We start from the raw sequence: 22,377 nt of genomic DNA, 5'->3' as shown, positions 1-22,377 counted from the left end.
AATTTCATATCATATGCACGCGAAAACTGCGTATGATATGCACGCCAACAAATTTCATATCATATGCACGCGAAAACTGCGTATGATATGCACGCCAACAAATTTCATATCATATGCACGCGAAAACTGCGTATCATATGCACGCCAAAGTCCATTTTTGTGTATCAATACCACAAGTTTTCGTTTTTATTTGGCGTACTATTTATACGCATTTTCATGAGACCGGGCTTGTTTACACACACAAGGAGTTTGTCTACTAATTAAAAGTTGAATCCAAAAATGAACTGGCTTCCTTATTCACATCTTCTTTTATAATCATCTAAGTCTTACCTTTGCTCAACCATACATCTATCCCTGCTCACATTCCTCAATAGCCCTTCATTTATCTAATCTTCTTTCTTAGGTTTGGCTAGTACTTTTGTTTAAGACATGATTTCATGCTTTGTTTGTGTGACCTGTATGTTTCAGGTGCTATATCTTATTGCCGCGTCTGTGGTGTTAAGATAGTGTGTGTATCTTATCCTAGTGTGTGTTGCGTTTTCTTCATTGAATATGTTAGGCACACATACTACAGATGCCTTTCCTTCAAAGTTTGCACACGTCTGCAGACAACAGATTTGGTGTCACCATTTGTTTTTGCTCATTGCAATTTATTGCATTTGATTTCAAAATGCTTTTAAAATGCACAATAATTAAATTCAGTTCAGTTCAGTTCGGTTTATTTCTGAAGAACATTTAAAACAGCAACAAGGATGTACAACACAAAAATAAAAGACCACAGGATAACAAATTAAAAAAAGTAAAGAAAAGCAAACAAGACATTCCCTTGTATTAAACGCCGATGAAAAGAAGTATGTTTTAAGACTAGGTTTGAATGCAGATAAAATAGAAGCAACCCTAATATAGTTTGGAGGACTGTTCCATAAAGTGGGACCAGCCACAGAAAAAGCTCTATCTATCTAAAACGAGCTCTTTGAATTTGGAGCAAGTTTTTTTTATATCTTCCGATCTTAGGCTTTATGAGGGTTTTTAGGAGTGGAGTAAACTAGACAACTTGGTGTTTGATTATGTAAAGATTTATAGAAAAGTAGTAGGATTTTGAACTCAATTCTAAGGTCTGACATGCGGGAATTTCTTGCATCCTTTCAGAACGTGTTCTATTGCATTCTGAACCACATGCAATCAGGTAATTTGAGACTTTAAAATACCATAATACAGAGAGCTGCAGTTCAGCCTAGTCGTAATTAGAGCATTGCAACTTTCAAGGTCTTCTCATATAGAAACGGCTTAATTTTAGCAAGCAAGCGGAGCTAAAAGAAACTAGATCCAATCACAGAGCTAATATGTTTATCAAGCTTGATAGGGTTGCCAAACTCCACACCGAAAAGGTTTGCAGATATCCAAGATCAATCATGTTAATTCCTGAAGAAACAGAGGGGCCAAAAACAATAACCTCTGTTTTATCTGCATTCAAAAAAGGAGGTTTTTGAAAAGCAAACAAGACATTCCCTTGTATTAAACGCCGATGAAAAGAAGTATGTTTTAAGACTAGGTTTGAATGCAGATAAAATAGAAGCAACCCTAATATAGTTTGGAGGACTGTTCCATAAAGTGGGACCAGCCACAGAAAAAGCTCTATCTATCTAAAACGAGCTCTTTGAATTTGGAGCAAGTTTTTTTTATATCTTCCGATCTTAGGCTTTATGAGGGTTTTTAGGAGTGGAGTAAACTAGACAACTTGGTGTTTGATTATGTAAAGATTTATAGAAAAGTAGTAGGATTTTGAACTCAATTCTAAGGTCTGACATGCGGGAATTTCTTGCATCCTTTCAGAACGTGTTCTATTGCATTCTGAACCACATGCAATCAGGTAATTTGAGACTTTAAAATACCATAATACAGAGAGCTGCAGTTCAGCCTAGTCGTAATTAGAGCATTGCAACTTTCAAGGTCTTCTCATATAGAAACGGCTTAATTTTAGCAAGCAAGCGGAGCTAAAAGAAACTAGATCCAATCACAGAGCTAATATGTTTATCAAGCTTGATAGGGTTGCCAAACTCCACACCGAAAAGGTTTGCAGATATCCAAGATCAATCATGTTAATTCCTGAAGAAACAGAGGGGCCAAAAACAATAACCTCTGTTTTATCTGCATTCAAAAAAGGAGGTTTTTAGAAAGCCGGCATTTAACCTCTTACAAACAGGCAAACAGAGAATTAAAGCTGTTTGATTGTTCCGAGCCATGGGTAGGTAAATTTGCGTATCGTCAGCGTAGCATGAAAAGAAACCCCATGTTTCCTAAAGACAGAACCCAGGGTAAACATATATAGTGAAAACTGATGGCATCAATGTAATGTACAAAGTAATTAACAATTAATAATTCATGTTTTTAATTATACGTTTGCATGCAAAAATTATTAAGTTGTACCAAATAATTTTATTTGTGTTTAGTAAACATAAAAACAGGCATCCAGTAACTTGGTAAATGTACATCATTTAAGATAATATATTCTCTGTTAATATGACATAGCATTTTTTTAATTGTGTGATTAAAAAGTAACGTTGATTTAACCTAAACTCCTAGTCAGATAAGGGCCTTGTAACATTTAATTTGTCAAGTGTACTGAAACATCTTGGAAAATGTCTTGCCCAAAATGTTTTTACTTAGTCCAGTACAGTAACATGAAAGTTTCAAGCTGACTGAGCGAGTTGGGATTTACAGTGTGATAACACTGTGTAAAGTGTCTCAAGCAACCATTAATGACTTATTATTAATGTCCCCCCATCCAACGATAACACAACCACAATATGTACTGAACCATGAGATACTTGAACCATTACTCCCCTACACTAAAGACAATTTCTGGTGTTTTAAATCTTAACTACCACTTAAATAAGGACTATTATTCCTTTACTGTACATTCAGTTGACCATTAATTATGCTAGTCACCTGTATTTATATAGAGCTTTTAACAATACAGATTAGGGATGTAACGGTATGAAAATTTCTTATCATGATTATAAAGACCAAAATTATCACGGTTATCAGTATGATCACAGTATTGTTAAAATGTGCTTGAGATGTTCAAAAAGTACCGACACATAAATCACTTCACCAAGTTTTATATTTAAAAATCAACAAACAACAAATAAAATGACTTTGTTTGCATAAGCACTAAAACAATAACATCACCAATGATGTCCAGATTTTAAATGACAACTTGACTGACAACAGTTTAATAGCATGTTGAAATATCTAATGTAAATGTTCAAATAAAGCTTTGAAAACGTTTCATAAAAAGGTAAACCTCGCATTTCAGCCTTTAAATAAAGAAAAGTCAAAATGATAATTGATTCATAAATTATTATATGTATTTTACCTGCTCCATAAATAATTCTAGATAGCTTATCTGAATTGTTTAAATGTGTAGAATCCACATAAGCTTGTTTTTCATCAACCGGTCAAAATTTACAGCAGGGCATGCAAATTCGGTCTGTTTTTGGCCAGACAGAAACTGCACACAGACTGAATGTAAATATAGGTCTATGTAAATCCACTCGCTGACAGCAGGTGGCGCTTATGGACAAGCTTAATTATGTCGCGATTCGCTGTGGTAGGAACAATATAGACGCGGAGAAACGTTAACAATCTTTAATACTGGAATCACAGGGGAAAATCCACAACAGGAACACGGAAACACACGACATCCAACAAGCAGACCCGACAAACACAGACTGAATAGACTGGGGCTTTAAACACACGGCAATCAGGGGAACACAGGTGCATGGAATGGGTCGATTAACTGGGACACGGAACACATGGGGAGGGAAACAACAACAAAACCAGTCCAGGGGCGTGACAAATTACAGCTGTTTCCTGTAACCTCCGTGGATGTCAGTGGCGGCTCCTGCCAGCCAGTTGAAGATTGAACCCCCTCTCAAATTGGGGTTATAATGCTCAGGAACAGAGTTAAAAAATAAATTGCAACCACTGTTTCCTGACATCATCCGCTTTCGGAAGCCCAAACAAAGACGTTTGGGCACGGAGGTGAAAAAAACTGCGTTTCAGGCTGGATGAGAAGCGCAGCGTCGCGCGACATCTTTAAAATTCAAATACATTATTTTCTATGAGTGTAGCCACACTGGCGGCGCCGTTCGGCGTCTGTCCGCGGCGTCCAGTATAAATGTGTTAGTGTGTTATGTGTAAGCCAGGTTAAATAGATGGGTCTTTAATCTAGCTTTAAACTGACAGAGTGTGTCTGCCTCCCGAACAATGTTAGGTAGGTTATTCCAGAGTTTGGACGCTAAACAGGAAACTGCAGGAAACGCTGTGTTAATGTTTAACATGATTATGGAGCCTTAAAATAAGTGTTAGCTTAAGGACCTTTATGAGAGATTAACTTTTAGCTACTGTAACAAAATTGGAGTAATGTTGATCAAAGAGTATTAAGAGTATTTACAGTATATTCTTGCTAAAGACATAAAAACAACAACAACAACTAAGCCCACATAAAAGTCATTTTGGTGCAAAACATGTTTTATTGCCTCAATACTCATAGTAGACGATATCCTTAAACAGAGGATATTCCTTTCATCATAAATCAACATAAAGAAAAAATTCCAAGAGAGAAAGAAAATATTTGTTCATTTATCAAAATAATGTAACGTTTGAAGAGTTACTTTACAGTAATCAAAAAAGAATAGAGCTAAAAAGCATAAAAATTGAGCACTATAAAGAATACTTGATAAATTATTAATAGTAAATGTTCATCAACATTTACAAATGATGAACAGTTTCAACGTGGTACAGCAAGAAGTTGAACAAATAATTAATAAACTATTTGCAAATATGTGTAAGAAGTAGAAATGTGCATGCACACCACTGTGTCAACTTTACAGACTGTTAATTCACAGACTGTGGTTATGAGTTAATCAATCATATGTCAACATGAATAGTGTCTAAAAGAGTATTTGCAGATGTAAGAAGTGCATTAGAAGATATATAACTTATTTTAATCAGTTTAAGCAACCAGTTGAATTACATTTGCAAGCATTCAAATGCACACTAATAAATGAACTGTTAATCAGTGTATAACATCTGTTAAAATCATTTGTATATTGTTATAAAGTGCCTGATCATATACTGTATGAATTGAAAGTTTATTAACATTTGTAAGCATTTTATGTTAATTAATGAGCTATTAATCATTATGTGATGTTCACTAGGTGCCCTAGGAATCATTTAGACAGTCATTGCCAGTGTTTGGGAGTAACTAGTTACATGTAACAGCGTTACGTGATTTAGTTACAAAATAAATGTAACTAATCAGTTACAGTTACAGAGAAAAAAAATGTGTAATTAACTGTGAAAACGATTGCAAAGGGGGGTTACATGTGAGTATTTTCTGTAAAAACACAATGGAATTGTTTTCAGTGAGATTATAGTAGTTATGAATTCAGAATTGTGTGAAAGCAGTGCACTACGAACATCAACACGTTTCACTGTACAGAACAGGATCGAGACGCAGGTCTCGGTCTGCTGTTAATCGCTGCCATCTGCTGTCTGTGCTGTTGCCTCAGCACTTCCATGCTCTGTGCATTTCTTCGCTCCTGATCCGCTATCATCTTTGCGAGCTCTCTGGACTTGCTGTCCTCTACCTCTTTATTCCTCCTCCTCAACTGCTCTATCTCGCTGGCCATTTTGTTAGCGTTCTCCTGAAAGCCCTTCCCCATCAGGGCAGCCTGTTCCCTCAGCTTACTGTCCATGGCGCGCTTTGTCTCCTGCTGCTGGACGAACATCTCCTCTTCCATCTTCTGTATGACCTGTCTCACCCTCTCCTCGTTATTCTGTTCTTCAATCACCATCTTCTCCTCCAGCTGACGCTGCCTCTGTTCCTGGGCCTTCATCTCCTGTTCCAGAAGGACTGCCCGCTCTCTCTCCTCTGGTCAGCCCAAAAACAAGTGGTTACAGAAACAGACATGCTGTAAGTTCAATGAAGGAGGCAAATCTAACAACATCATCCGTCTTGTTTGACACACTGAAACATAAGCGTTCAAAACGGTTGTAGATGTTTTCATTCACCCTAACACTAACTGTGCCACTGGGTTGATTCTATTCATATTCTCATGTTTAAGGCTTACTGTGTCTACTGTGTTGAAAACACAAAGCTCTTACCGCAAATCCTTCTTTCATTTTCGGTTAGTTTATCATCAGCCTGCAGAATGGCTGTGGTGACTGCAACCTTCTGCTGTAGAAATTTCTCCAACACCTCGGCAACCTATGAAGAAACACAGAAGTGTAAACCTGATGGTGAAAGTATTCATATCTGAAGATGCTTAGTGCTACTGCTTTAATGTAACATTCATCACCTTGACTTCTTGATAGGCCAGTGTATTGTACTGATTCACAATGTCCTCCAGGTCCTGGCAGAAGAGATCGTACCCACCAGCTGTGGCATAAAATCCTTGATTGGTCCTCTCCGTCATTGGTTCAGAGAGAACTGACAGAAGACTTTCACATTTAGCCTCGGAGGCCTTCTCATTGTCCCAGAGATAGCTGTCAAACTGATGAATGATGGCTTCCTGAAACAGCACAACAAAACCGGAAGGATATATCGTATCGTTGGCTTTACATCAAGATGCGTATCGCATCGGCCTCAGTTATAGAGATGCACATCCCTACTGGATACCACTAGTACAGTGCAGAACCAATGGATAAAAAAACCCATAATACAAGACATCATTTTCAATATGTAACTGAGATTATTGCTGGAATTTCCACAAAATCTAGACAAGAAGCCTCAATCTTAAAGTTGTTGGCTGTCCTCAGTTTTTATAGTGGGTGGGACATCTATATTTATTGCCTTCTAGGCCTCATAGGTGTATCAGGACTACTGCAGAAGATTTAGAGACTACATGCTTTACCCTACACTGCAAATAAATGATTTTCTTACTTTTTGTCTTGATTTCTAGTACGAATATCAAATATTTAAACATCCTTGAAACAAGATACTTTTTCTTGAGAAGCAAAATGACTCGAGATATTAAGTCTGAGAAAAAAAAAGCATCAAAAGTTTGTTCGTTTTTCCTTAAAACAAGAAAAAATATCTGCCAATGGGATAAGAAAAATAATCTTAATTGAAAGGGAAAACAATGTTATTTTTCTAACCCCACTGGCAGATATTTTTTCTTGTTTTAAGCAAAAACTAAAACTTTTATTACGATATGACTTAAGATACAGTATGTCTCGTTTTCTGAAATTTGCTCAAGTTAATGTCTTTCTGAGCCGCTTTGTTCCCTGATAAGTTTGCTTCGTCATGATTCGAAACTTTATAGGGCAGCTCTCGTTGTTACTCATTCTTTAACTTCTCACATGACATTTAAAACCATTGTGTGCATTTGTAAATTAAAGTTAATTGGATTGTTATTAAATAATCGGTCTTTGAATGAACTTTGTCAGCCATGTTGCTATTGGAGTCCTAGCTGTGAGTTTCATGTCGTTTTCCATAAAGTGACTTCTATTGTTGTAATCTGGCATGTCCACTCCCACCGACCTCTAAAGATGCCAAGTGCTTCCCATCACTGTCCCTGAAGGAGCGTTTCATGAAGGTCTGTGTTGCCATGAGACTGAAGCATTGGTGTTCCGAGGTGATTTCGTTCAGTTCCAGAGGGAAGGACTTCTTCAGCTCCTCCATTCCACTCTGGTACACCTCAAGCCCCTCCTTCACCGCAGCCTCATTCTCAATCAGTGCCATTGAGATCACAGCGTTCTCCAGACACGGCACAGCTCCACTGGCGATGGTGTCTACGTATGTTTTTACTAGATGACCCAGAACTGTAGGAAAGCAGAGGAGTCAAACACAAGTACGGTACAAAATAAATGGATGCAATCCTATCAGCTTTAGTTTTGGAACAGTGTTTTTCAAGCTTTAGTTGTCGATGAATAAAGATGCAAAGACAGAAAACATTAAGAGTCCAAAACATTAAAAGCATAATTCACTCGAAAAACACTGTTTTGGGTTAAACCATTTTGGCTTCTATTGACTTCCATTTGTATGTCCAAAAAACTACAGACAGTTCTCAGAATAAATTCTTCTATGTTCCACGAAAGAATGGCATTCTCGGGTGAACTTTAAGAGACTGTCTTGCTAGTGTTGTGGCTACAGCAACAAGACTAAAACTAAACGGTGAGCAATACAGTATTTGCTGAAAAGCTTGTGGTACCGGAACTGTGGTTGCTATCAATATTGAACGCATTAGCCAGCCATGCGGTATGTTTAACCGGCAACACATCATTTTGAAGTGAATTTCTAGCATCTCCCCGATTCAACCATTTAGAGTTGGGCGATATGACCAAAATCTTACACCATGACACGAGTAACTTCCCATCACAGTAATGCCTGAAATGAGTTTTCTTTCTATACCAAGACATTACTTGAAGCTGTGCGAGTTATATATGGCTTTTTGCATTAATATATCTCAACACAACACAACACTGCATTTTAATGCCATACCATTAAAGCTTCTCTCCATTTTTCTCTGATGTCAGTACTTTCATTTAGTCCTGGCACTGATTTATATGCTAGACAAAGTAATAAATACAGTATGGCCAAATCTCAACATAAATCATATCGCCCAGCTCTAAAACTGCTCAAAGTTAAAGTATTAAGGCATTGCAGACATGCCAGTATTACTTTCTAGAAAGCTGCTTTGAAACAACTACAGTATGTGTATTGTGAGAAGGGCTATAGAAATAAATTTGATCTCTTGGATTAGCCACTGTCTACATGAACCAACGAGTTACCTCTGCCGGTGACCGTGTGTCCATCTTTCAGATTTTTCACTTGGCTCTGGTCAAAGATAAACTGGCAGAAACGACCCGTGACCTCCAAGAATCGTTTTGAAATCTCAGCTGGGTCCAGTGTCTCCAGATAAGAGACATTGTCTGGATTGGTTGGGAACGGGAAGGTGAAACATTTCCGAGATGGGAAGTATTTGCGAATGCACTCTCTTGGAAGGTTGTAATTGTTCACTTGACTCGAGTTACCTTCAAGAGAACAACACAAAGCTGTCCTTCAGTCAAAATACACAGTGCACCCTTTCGAAAAAGAAGTTTATTCAAGTGTGCTATTAGTATACTTCTTAAACTAAAAAAAATAGGAAAGTATACTTTCAGTCTACTTTTTATGTACTTCTCAGAAATATACTTAAAATGACATTTAAGTATACTTATACTTAGAAAAAGTCTAGATTTATTTGAGCTGTACTTGTGCTCTGAAAATGCTTTCATTGTTATACGGTAGGGGGCGCTAATACAAATCTTCTGTACAGAATTTCCAAAACAGGGAAAGAGCGAAGAAGAAACCGAAACAACAGATGCTTCCACACGTAATCTAACACGATCATCAGACATAAAACAGCATCAAAACTGTGCAACGTTATGGAATAAAATGTCAACCAATAAAGAGGTAAAAATTATTGTCAAGCTTTGGGGTGTTGATCGACTATCTACGTTTCGATTATCATTCTGAATCCAATTCAGTCTTTTTTCAGCTTTTTGTTTAAATTGTTGTTTATTTCTTTCTTTCTTTCTTATTATTTTTATTTATGAAACTTACCCACATTCAAGTGTTTATAAAAAAGAATGCATGAAGCTAGAATAAAATGTTTTTGTTTACAAGCAGATACCCTGTTCTTTCTTTTGATGTTTTGTATGTTCAGATAATCATATAACAAAATATATACACATTAATGAATAGGGACATAGTATACTTAAAGTATGATGTAAAGTTCACTTAAAGAAAACTTACGAGTATACTTGCAGTATAAAACTACTAAACTAGTAGTTTACTGAGACTACACTTCAAAAGAATTTCACTAAAAATGCTATTACAAGTATTTAATTAGTAAACTATCAGTATACCTATAAGTTCACTTTTAGTATAGTTGCAGTACAAACTAAACATTTTGATGTAAACTAGTTGTGTACTCAAAGTTTACTACTGTTATACTTAAAATATACTTAAAAGTATACTTTTATATACTAGAAAGTGGGCCAATTTAGTCGCAAGGAGTATTGAAATAGTACGCTCACAAGTATACTACTAGTACACTGATATTTGTATACTTTCTACATAAAGTATACTTAAAATATACTTGAACTTTACTTAAGTATACTTAATAAAATAAACTTGAAGTATACTTCTTTTTGGTAAGGGCACATAATGAAAACTTTAAACTGCTAGCTTGTTAAAGATAAATGATCTTGGGTATCATTGTAGATAAACACAGAAAGCTAAAATCATTGACTGGAAGTGGCTAGACAAGTTTAGTTTGCTAACAGAATGACAAAGCACATGTTGATAATCTAGCTGCGCAGTTTGACAAAACTGGTAATAAAACTTTCAGGCTTTAAATATTACCTAGTTTTAGCTTCAGAGCAAACTCTAGGTATTCGTCCTCTGTTGTGTCTTTCCCATCGATGTTTAGCTGCAGCGTGAAGTCCCTCACGGCCCAGATGAAACTGGGGAAGAACTTGACAAACTCTGCATCATCTACAGCTTCATCAGGTGACTTGATCTTGATGTACTCTGTTAGCTCAGTGACGTATCTGTTTAGTAGGAGTTAAAGGACTGTTGAACATTCACTGCAACACATAAAAGCAATCATGTAAACTGAGAAGAGCTGTACCAGAGCAATTCTAGCTAATGGCTAATTTCCAAAATGGACAAAAGACATCTATAATTTGGAGGTTGCTTTACATGGAGTCTTTCTAATTTACATAGTACTAACCTATTTGCAAGCTCTCATATTAAACAAACTTCAAACTGAAAATGAAATACAAGTTCTGATCAGAAGGATACTGCAGTTCCTCTATAGCCCTGTTGTCAATAGTTCCTCGACTGTTCAGGACTAGAGTGCTGCTCAGAAGGACAGCCAGAGAGAAGATCCTGGTGTCATGCTTTGAGTCGCCCTGAGACAGACAGGATAAGACGACATGAGACCACAACCCATAACAGACACACAGTCCCTGATATTGAATGATCAGTGATTGCGAGATTGGTGTACATTGTACAGTGTGATATTTGTTTGGGTCGGTCACTACAAAAAGTAAACAAGCATACAGAACTTTGGCCACTAGGCCTGGACAACTGACCAACCATCAGACAGAAAGACATATAGATAATATATGATAGAACTACTTTAGTTTGTCACCTTGTCCACGTCTCCGAGTCCCTCGGTGTCCAGCAGCACCAGAGTGGTTGCTGCTTTAGTGGGGTGAGGCACGCACCACATCCAGATGCCCTTCGTCTTGGACTCGATTGTGCTGCCCAGTGCAAACCCTGATAACCACACACCAGAAACCCCACAATGACTTGCATGCATTCATTTGAAGGGCACGAGCGTTTGGATGGCATCAGTGCTGCTGACCTGTTTGCTTCCCGGCCAGTCGATTCATCAGGTAGGACTTCCCGGTGCGATAGAGACCCACCACAGCCACCACCACCACGGGCTGCTGGATCTGCTCCAGAACCTGCAACGCTGACCCCTGCACACACAGCTTCCCATCGGACGCCGTGTCAATCAAGCACACTGGTTTGTCCATGACCACTGGAGACCCAAACACATTTCACTTCCTTTAATCAACCGCATTGAGAAATACTCCAATACTCCTGTTTTGCAAGCAAAATGACCACTTTCGAAGAGTTGCAAGAATTGGTCTTATTGGAAGACTTTAAAACATTTGCGCCGGTATACGAAGCATCAGAGAAAGGCAGCACATCTTCCAAAATGAAGGACTGGGCTGATCCCGTATCTCTCAAAATCTGCACGCACTCAACATTAGGACTGCCAGCTAAAGATACATAGCCTGGCCGAAGAAACGGTTCAAAAGATGAGGTATCAGTGGCACACAAATCAGGAGCAGATTGTATTAATGCCACATGCTTTAGTTTTTCAGTTGTTTTTTTGTCCTTCCAAGCTCGACAATCAGTGATCAAATGGCCAGGATCAAGACAATAAAAGCAAACTCTCTTTTCACCTGTATTTCTTGAAACGGTTTTAGCTCTGCCACCAATTTTATGGCCATTACCGCGATGTGCATCTTGAGCTACAGACTCTGCAGATAAAATGGTTTTTGTTTGACGTCCAGAATAAAAAAACGTCCGATGGGTAAGCGTGAATTCATCTGCAAGTACTGCTGCATCCGAGAGTTGTGTCACTTTTTGTTCGTTTAAATGAACTACAACACTTTCCGGCACGCATGTTTTAAAGTCTTCCAATAAGACCAATTCTTGCAACTCTTTGAAAGTGGTAATTTTGCTTGCAAAACACCACTTCTCAGAACATACGAATTGGATGTTCTGCCAGTTACCGTTCTCAAGTTTTGAAATTGGCACACGAAAATGTTCTTGCGGGGCACCTCGGTGTCAACAAAACATTTCAGCGCATTACAAAGCACTTCTATTGGCCTGGAGTAAAATCCACTGTGTCTAATTTTTGTCGCTCCTGTGATGTCTGCCAGCGTGCAGGCAGACCAAATCAAACTGTCCCAAAAGCTCCCCTTAATCCAATTCCTGTTATTGGTGAGCCATTTGAAAAGTTGGTGATTGATTGTGTAGGGCCTCTTCCAAAGTCAAAACATGGGCATCAGTACATTTTAACAATGATGTGTACTGCTACTCGTTACCCCGAGGCTGTACCGCTACGTACATTAAAGGCACAGGTAGTGTTGAAGGAGATTGTAAAATTTGGTTTGCCCAGATTAATTCAAACTGATCAGGGGACGAATTTTACCTCAACTCCTCATTCATTGGCTCCTCCAGAGAGGAAACCAGCTATAAAAACCACAAAGAAAGCACAGTTGAAAGAGAGAGGAAAGGAGAGAGTTTGAGCCGTCTCTCTCTCTCCACATGGACCTTCTCTGCAGCCCCAGACAAGTGTTGCTAGTTGTTGTTTTTGGTGTTTGCTGACTGATACGTAATATCAAATCTGTGCTAGAGTTTCAGTTAGTGTAGTGTTGCTGTGCTCCCACCTAGACTGTTAAACCCAACTCTCAATATTGCTGACTTTTTTTAGTCTATTCCCCTAGATTAATTATAAAACGGGAACGTAACAATTAGACAGTCACTAGTACAGTAACTCCCCACATGAGCAGCCTTTCCTCTTTCTGTTTGTGTAAAATATTGCTTTAACAACACACTTTCACATCAAACTACACAAGCAGGCTGAGTAAGACACATAGAAATGCTGTCAGACTTGTTTGTGCCCAGCTACAGTCTTTAACCAGACTGGGTTTAGTTGATGCTGGTTTCTAATAGAGAGGTAAAATACAAGTTAATCATGTCACATAAACAAAGTCCTTTGTGCTCTAACAAAACATGGCCAGAACATCTATCAAGACAAGTCAGACTGTAGAGTTCACACACACACACTCACTCATAGAGTGTTGTGTTCATGTCGCAGCTTCCTGATATTCTACCCATGTTTCTTAGACACACCTTCAGCTCCAAACTCTGGATGCTGATTGGTCTAGAGTGAGTTAGGGGACGTTCCTGGTCTTGTGACATTTTCAGTTTCACTCTTAGTTTCACTTTCAAAATCAGCAACTTCAAAGTGGAAAACATGTGATAGCAGATACAAGAAGCTTGGATTGTTTCCAGATATTGTTAGCCACATAAAAAGAGAAGATGCTTTTCTTTTTTTGTGGTACTAGATCACACAGACTGGAATGACATCTTGTGTATCTGAGCTATGAACAACAAAAGCTGACCAAGAAATAAGAAGAGCACAGAAGACTGTCTGTTTAACCTGGTTTCTGATGAAACTGAATGGAAATTCCCAAGAACTTTCTCCTCCAGTGTATGTGTACTCATGACTCCATCAGTACTGTATGACACTAACAACACAAGAGTCCAGGGAACTATTTTACTCATAAACTGTGACCCATAGAAGGTGTTAAATCAGTTGGTTGGGGTAAAAGCGTCAGCTAAAAAGTAAATGATTGTTATACTACTGGGCTGGGCTTCATTTTGATCGGTTGGTTAATATTCTAAGGTGTGCAGTTATTTATATTAAGCAGTTCCAGGCAGGTCTTCACAGCATTACATGTTCATATCACTTCACCAAATGCAGTTATTTCAAAGGTCCTACAATAGCAAAAGAACCAAAACCCACAACAACACTGGCCAAGCATAACAGATACGACAAAGACTTTGTGATATCCTATGAGGCAGCAGAATACGGAGGCAGAAGGATGCAATTCATGTTTCTTTATTTTTTACAGATGCCAAACACTGCAACCACGAGCAGGTTTTGGCTAGGACAACAACAAATCTTCTGAGCTCTGAGTGGTAAGCGACCTGTTATCTGAGACCGCCCTCTAGTGGTCACACTCCCAAATGACATAATGCTTAAGACTTCACTACATTCCCTTAACCCTGATAACACTAGTCATTCAACAACTTGGTCACACATATATATCAACAGCATTATATGAACATTATTATTATTTATTTTTTTACAATTTATCACATAGCCTAAGCTAGGGACTTCGGGTAGACTGCCTCCATCCCAGTGAGTTCCAGGATGCATTCTTGCCCTGTGGCTGGGGAACTCACCACTACTCTAAGCAAAGTCAACTGGGCAACTTCCTTGTTCTTGTAGACCTTCTGAGTTCAGGCTGCTCCTCTGCCTTTAAAGTCTCTGGTGTAATTCCAGTTGTCTGCTGTACAACACTGTCCTCTGGTGGTGCAGGGCTTACTGGTTCAGGCAATGGCAACTCCTCCACGTCTTTCAAGGAAGTCTCCAACCCCACAGCTGCTCCAGCAGGCGCTACCACATACTGTATCTGGTCCTCACCTGATCAATGTGCCGGCGCACCACCTGGCCATTACCCAGTGCCATGGTATATGACAGAGGCCCCGTCCTTTTCTGCACTGTTCCTGGAATCCAGGTAGGTCCTGAACTGAAGTTCTTGGTATACACACCATCCCCTACACTCAAACATGTCGCTCTTTGGCACGCTGGTCATGGCAACACTTCTGCTTCATTTGCTTGTCTTGCACTTGACTTCTGGCTTGTGACCCTTCCCCACTAGTCTTTTGGCACCCCACAGCAGTTTGTTTTGCCTTGCATGCCTGTTTTATGTGTCCACGCTGCCCACATTTATGGCAGAGCTCGTTCAGAAACTTACATTCCTCTGGCGCATGTCGTCCTTTGCATCTGTAACACACACTGTCTTTTTGTCGCCCCGTTTTCTCAGACGAGTACACTCTTTGTACTGCTGTGGCTCCTTTAAGTGACTTCACATTTTGTCCTGTCTCCTCAATTAACAATCCTTGCAAATCCCTCACGTTCTTGTTCGCCGACTCCATTGCCTGGCAGATGGTAAGTGCCTTCTCAAATGATATCACCACTTCTGATAGCAGCTGTCTCTGCATTCGGTCGTCGTTCACTCCACAGACAAGAAATTATGAACACATGCAAAAACAAGAGGACCAATGAAATGTTAATAACTTGTGTTGTAGCCAATGTTGCCGATTTAGTGGTTTTGTTAGTGACTTCTTCACCCCTTTAGAGACTTTTTTTCAGAAGCCAAGCAACAAAATCAGTTTCTTGGACAAACCTTATCTACATCCGAGACTCTCCCATGACGTCATAAAGGCGAGTTCACTGATCTGCAGTATATAAATATAAATATAGATCAGTGAACGCACCTTTATGACGTCATCTAGCAACACCGGTTGCTACTTTCAATTGAAAGCAGTTGGCAATACTGGTCAGTGTTTTTTTGTCCTTTGTATTTTGATGGTTTAAGTGAAATTTGGGGTCATAAAAATTAAATAAAATCCACACATCACTTTTGGCCACTGTTGTGTCTGCGTACTGTGTCATCATTTTCCCACATTTCCAGCCAAAACATTTTTTATTACATTTCTGCATTTACAAGCATTGACTTGTTGAGTGGAAGAGGTTATTAAATTTCTTACTTTGTCAGTTACAAAAAAACAAAAAAAAAAAAAACGTTTTGATCTTGACAATCAAGTTTGTATTGTTTTATCAAATCCATATCATCATGTAACTCCAATATATCATATCTTCGCTGGAAAGTGTGCGTCTGCTCCTCTTTGCTGCCGTCTTGTTACTCCTAACTAGATTAGGAGACCTCTTCGGCTCTCTTAAATAATTTAGGAGCCGAGACCTAGTTTTAACACTTCGGAACCTTTATGAATCACTCTTATTCTTAAGTCTAGGATTAAGAGTAAAATTACATCATTCTTAGAATGTTGACACAAATTTGACTCTGAGCGGCTTTATACACACGGCCCCTGGTGTCCATATGTGTTCATCTTGCTTGTGTGATTATTCACTGCATGCGTACTAGGGCTGTCGAAATGGCTGAAAAACGAAATTCGAAGTTTGTACTTAAATATGATCAAAATTCTAATTTAAAATGCATAATTTCAGAAAGCTTTGGCTTCTCTCCTGAGGCCACAAGAGGGCGCCATCATTCAAAGCATGAGATAACACGACTATCTGCGAAAAAAAGTGCATAATGTTTATAAACCAATTATAAATAAGTTGCTTAAACAACTATAAACAAAACAGCATCATGTATGTATGCATAGTTTAATACAAAGGGAGGAAAGCCAATCACACAGAGTACATTTTTCATTTAAAAACATGAGATGCAGTAGGATGGGGAAAACGCGCCATAAAGTCTCGATATATGTTTTTTTCAAAGTTGAACTTGCATTAATTTTACATGGCTTTCTAAACATGCGGCTCGCGTGTGAATGGCTTGGTTTCGGTTTTGATGTAAACAAGATCTTCTCTGCATTGATGTTCTCTATATTTTTAATGAACAACGCAGCAGCGCCGCATCTAGTGGCTTCAACTGGATACGCTAACAAAAACATTCAAATGCATCTCGTGCGCCGCTGATAAGCTGCCTTCTTAACACACACCTAAAATTCGAATGCAACGTTTTTGCATTCAAATATGGATTTTTATTTTAAATTCGACGAATATTCGAAATTCGAAAAAAAAAATTTGACAGCCCTAATGTGTACACACAAATCTGTGCATGTGAAATCTGTGTATGAATATATTTTCACCAACAAATCACGATTCACCAAAAACTTTAGTACAACTTAAAAAAAAAAATGTAGGAACAAATGAAACCTCATGTTTAATTCTATAAGATTAAATCTGGTGAGAGTGTGTCTAACAAATCTGTTTTAGGTTACATTTATATTATTTAAATGTAAATAACGCTGATAATGAGGCTATATGAGTAATGCACAGTTAGGATCAGATGTTTGCTGCACAGTAAGAGCAGCTGCAGGGTTTCTCTGACTGAGCTGCTGCTGCTTCAGAGGACTTTAATGTTGCTCTGCGGCGTGACGTCATAAGCCTGCGCGCGCGCTCCCGCGTCTGTTGTGATTCGGCTCAAGAGAGGTCTGTGTTTTTAAGCATTTAAACTGTTTTAACTGATAGAACCCGTTCAGTCAAATATATAGTGTTTAAGCGACGCAAGATTAATGATCTGCTATTGAATGTAACATTGTAATGCTTTATCTAACATTAATAAGCGTTATTTAGTGTGAGTAAACGCATCCGCACACTAGTAACAGAAGCGGTGCGTCTGAATCAGTTCATCAGAAACACTATACGCTCACTTATAAGCAGTGACGGAGAAACGGAGCTTTTTCAGACTCGATTCAATCGGTTGCTTCTCTAATGATTCAGTGACTCGATTGAATCGGTTGCTTCTCAAATGATTCAGTGACTCGATTGAATCGGTTGCTTCTCTAATGATTCAGTGACTCGATTGAATCGGTTGCTTCTCTAATGATTCAGTGACTCGAATCTCCGCTCGCTGACGTCAGCTGCTGAGAACAACAAACACAACTCTTACAAACTGCTGAAAATGTTCTCATGCAAGTGTAACTTAAATTCTGATTCGCCGTATATACATCACAACTAAATATGAGCTGTCTGTATAACTTGTGCTCTTTGCACTGGTTCTGAGTGTTTTTGTCTCATCAGGTGATTAACTCTCGCTCCCTTACTAGTGTGCTGACTGCTGAACTAGGGAGCTGATGGAGAGATGTAGTTTAGAGGGTTTATTTAGCTCTCTGTTCATTGTTCTCTTCATCTTAAACAGAGAAACTCCTGCTGAAGCGACTGAGAACCTCGTCACACACTTATAAAGATGGCGTTTATTAAAGAGGAGACTGAAGACTTCAGGATTGAAGAAGTGTTCAGTCTGAAACAAGAAGACACTGAGGAACAAACAGGTTGGTTTCGTTCTCAAAGCTCAGCTCGCTCGTTTGGAAATGTCCAGCTCTGCAGAAATTAATGGTGTTTCAAAATTGAAAATGGAGACTTTGTAACCAAGCACAAAACTTACTGTGATTACTAGATGGCTCCTAGATACAAATAATGTTTTGATTTTGTTCAAGCATCAACTGAGAACAGCAAAGACAAAACGATCTTGGTTTATCAAAGTGAGAAATTGAACCCAGCCCTAGCATCCGCACAGCTGACGTTTACCTGGAGAGTATTCCAGAAAACAAGCTTAACTTACCATCTGCTAAACCAGGGGTGTCCAAACTACGAGCCGCGGGACACCTGTGGCCCTCCATCACTCCTGTGGCGGCCCGCGAGGGATTCTTACAAAATCCGTGCCGTGAAGCAGTTGGTCCAAAATAGCTAATTTGATGCAATATCAGTAAAATCCAATAGATGGCGCTGTAGCCTGTAGTGATTTACACCGTAGCGCCGCTCAGGAGCTGGGGCCCGTTTCAGAAAGGAGGTTAAGTGAAAACTCTTGAGTATGTTAACCCTGAAATGAGGGAAACTCTGGGTTTTGTGTTTCAGAACGGGAGGTTTGTCAAACCCGGGAAAGCAGGGTAAGTCAAGCCCGTTTCTGAAAGAGAGGTAACCGTGGTAACATACTCTGTGAACCTAACCCGGGGTCTCGTGTATAAAACTCTCCGTAGATTTCATCCTAAAAGTGTGCGTACGCATAAAAGCTGGATTAGTACGCCCGAACCTGTGCAGAAATCCCTTTATAAATCCCAGTCAGGGGAAGATTGTGTGTACGTGCATCTCCTCCCCGAAATAACCATATATGGAGCTTACTAGCGCTGGGCGATATGGGCAAAAATTCATATCTCTGTATTTTTTGGCCAATCTGCGATATACGGTATATATCTCGGTATTTTTGTATTTGGATTATAAAATTTTTTTATTTAATATGTATGTGTATATATATATATAATATATATATATATATATATAATGTATAATTTCACTTACCGCCCAATGTTGTCCAACAAAACAATACATATTAAAGGCTATGAAGATAAATAAATTGAATGTAACCATGCAAGCCTTTATATTATGTGATTTCATTCTAACATTGTAACATTGCAATCTAAAAACAAAAATAAGGCTTTTAAAGCGGAAGTTAAATTCACTAAACTAAAAATTTAAAGTTGTGAGTTGTGTTAGGCTATTTTGATTACTTCATTACAGTCACTTTACAGTCAGTGCTATCATAAAAATACACTTACTTGTAGATTTAAAATCCTACAGGCCACATTTATTGTCCAACTACAAATATTTCAGCGAAATGTATATTTTAGTCAGAATTATTGCGCTCCTATTTGATTGAGCTCTGTCTGTTTGTGAAGTTTAGCGGAGAATCCCAAAGCAGAAGGCTCATGCACTTCTGACAGAAAAATGGAAATATTTCCATGGCTTTCTAACATTTACAGATGGAGAATATTCCTGTGAAATGCAAGTTCTGCATTCAGGAAGACAGCACATCTCAAACACATTAAACAGCGCGAGTAGCTAGCGTCTCTGTCAGCGGCACACACAGCCTTTCTGTCAGAGCTGCTTAAACTAATATGCGAAATTAAACCATAAACTATGTCTTACCAGTTTTTAAAGGCCTTAATATGAAGCTTGACACATGTTTAGAACAAATTTGATCATGCACTTTCTCCGCAGCAGCTCTGTTTGTGTCCTCCGCTATATTTTCAGATGCGCTCGTATCAAACTACTGTATATCCATATAAACGGTATTGCCTCGTATCGAATCGCTTATAAAGAAAATATCGTTATATCGTACAAACTCAATATACCGCCCAGCCCTAGAGCTTACAACGCCTAGTTTTACTCTGCATAACCTCATCTGCATATCATTTCCATGCATATTATAGAATAAATATCTCAAAATATCCTAAATATAATATTTAGAATATAGTTGCCCTCATTCTTTTCCACTGGCCAAATAGTATTTCAATTGTTTTAAACAATTCAAATCAAATTAAATGTATGCAGTTTTGCTGATAAGGTGAACATCTTTTAGCTATTTTTAGTGGAAACAGATAGGCCTATATTTATTGCAGTGTAAATACAATTGTCTGACTTGGCGTATTTTAAAAACGAAACGTGCAAATCTTACCGTTTACTTCCAATATTCTTCAAATACAGTGGTATTTTCATAATGTTGTGGAGATGCCTTCACACGCCAACAACAATACTGAGGTGCAAATAGTATGTATCCGCCAGTATAAATAGCATCTAATTATTATTTACACTTATTGCAAAGAACTGCTACTTTTACATGGTTAATAGAATATATCACTATTTTCACTATTTTAAAGTATAAATAGCATCTAGAGCTATTTGCAATGACTGTAAATAGCATACTTTCTAAGTGATAGATCCTAATTCTACTTAGTGTAAATAGCCACTGCCATATTTTTCTTACCCTATTGATAGATCATTTGCAAAATAAGAAAAATGCACTTAAATTATTATTATTATTATTTTCTATATTTTTTTTTACCTGTGAGATACAATGAAAATGAATAGCCTATTAGTTCAGTAACCTACCGTTCTGCCAGTTTTCACCTGTGATATTATAACAGTGATAAGAATTAAACTTGTATTGATTCTGAAGTATGCGGACGTCTTTTTGGCGGGAGCTGTTGCCATGCTGAATCATAATGCCGGAGCTCCATTGGTCATGGCTTTTCATAGTCGTGGTGCATGCGCTAAACTCAAGAGTCAACCTACTCACAATTCAGCTGTTCTGAAACCAAAAACCTTATTGAAACAGGCCCCTGATCGCGGCCACTCGAGTCAATGCTTGTGTTTACACCAGCCACGCTGCGGCACGTTTCAAAAGCGGCTCTCCGCGCTGCTTCGCTAAAGATAGGCACCTAGTCTATTTTTGACGGACGCCGCATTCAAGCCGCACAGCAAATACTAAATAAAAAAGTCAAAATATATACCCTACAAAACTGGCACAATTGTAATTAAGTTACTTGTTTTAAAAATGAAAGTGTTCATTTGTTTTGAAAAATGCCTTGTATTGGTACTGTTTTAAAAATACTTAAAATACTCTGTAGACTTTCCAGTATCAGAACAAATGCCAGTGATATCCTCCTGCTCACGTGTGCTGTAATTTCGAGGGGAAAACATGGAAATAATTTGTCGTTTTATCTTGCTTTCTTCTTCTGCGTTCCACACACATTTTTATGAAAATGCATATAGTAGTGTTTTTATTTTCTAGATTATAAATTGCGGGGGGGGTTTTCATCTGAAACGTGCTCCGATTTCCAAGGCGAATTATATAAAGCAATCAAGGTTAAGCGCAAAGCGCGCTCATTAGGATTGATAACAAACGAGAAAAGGCAAGTGAGTTTGTTTTGAGTTTGTATTGTGCATTTTCTAGCGACCACGCACTAGTTTCAGTTTCGCTGTAAATATTTAGGCTGGGAGTTTATAATATATGTTTATAGTGAATGCCACTATAATTTGTGTTTGTTTTTTACTTATAATTAAAAGAAACCTCTGCAGGGTGATAAAGACTACACAATGTAATTTTCCCGCTTATCATGCGGCCACTTGTCTGATAAGTAAATAATTGAATGCAAAATATTAATTTGACACATTTTAATGACCTCAACATGACTCTGAGTGCTCCGTTATCAGTTGTAGCAGTTGTGGTTGTATCAATAACAGACCACTAGATGGCGTGATTGAAGAATCAGAGTTGTATTTATTGCAGGGAGCCATGTAGAAAAATATAAATGAACGATGCATGGTTCTGCTCTAAGCATAAAAGTTACAAGTTCCGTTTTTTCCCCCTTTTTTTCTGGACTCCTTTTTAATGGTTAAATTACATTTTATTAATCAAACCGCATGTCTAATTAATTAAAATCATAAAACTTAAACAATTTAACATCAATTTATTAAAAGTTTAACAAATATTACATGTTTAGGGCCCTATGAAATGTTTTTATTTTTCCAACCTTATGTTTTATTGTAACCAAATTCTGTTTTAGCATGT

The 22,377-nt window shown here is 38.2% G+C and overlaps 2 protein-coding genes across 2 annotated transcripts in view; one reads left to right on the top strand and one right to left on the bottom strand.

Annotated features, from left to right (window-relative positions):
- Window positions 1-4,265: 4,265 nt before the first annotated feature.
- Window positions 4,266-11,630, bottom strand: LOC107726347 (guanylate-binding protein 1-like). Its single transcript, XM_016535890.1, has 9 exons — window positions 11,430-11,630; window positions 11,214-11,341; window positions 10,862-10,971; window positions 10,421-10,608; window positions 8,803-9,045; window positions 7,553-7,833; window positions 6,369-6,581; window positions 6,175-6,277; window positions 4,266-5,941 (listed from the first exon to the last, which is right to left on the bottom strand). The coding sequence occupies exons 1-9, from the start codon at window positions 11,602-11,604 to the stop codon at window positions 5,499-5,501; spliced, it is 1,884 nt and encodes a 627-aa protein (XP_016391376.1). The 5' UTR covers window positions 11,605-11,630; the 3' UTR covers window positions 4,266-5,498.
- Window positions 11,631-17,404: 5,774 nt separating this feature from the next.
- LOC107726349 (gastrula zinc finger protein XlCGF57.1-like) overlaps window positions 17,405-22,377 on the top strand; it is an 11,853-nt gene continuing 6,880 nt past the window's right edge. The window contains exons 1-2 of the mRNA XM_016535893.1: window positions 17,405-17,459; window positions 18,169-18,301. Coding sequence (XP_016391379.1) covers window positions 18,217-18,301 — 85 coding nt within the window. The 5' untranslated portion in view covers window positions 17,405-17,459; window positions 18,169-18,216. The remainder of the gene's footprint in view (window positions 17,460-18,168; window positions 18,302-22,377) is intronic.

The sequence above is a fragment of the Sinocyclocheilus rhinocerous genome, unplaced genomic scaffold (assembly GCF_001515625.1).
Source record: "Sinocyclocheilus rhinocerous isolate Xijiao unplaced genomic scaffold, SAMN03320098_v1.1 scaffold2621, whole genome shotgun sequence".
NCBI classification, from domain to species: Eukaryota; Metazoa; Chordata; class Actinopteri; order Cypriniformes; family Cyprinidae; genus Sinocyclocheilus; species Sinocyclocheilus rhinocerous.
This window is presented reverse-complemented; position numbering and strand designations above follow the sequence as displayed.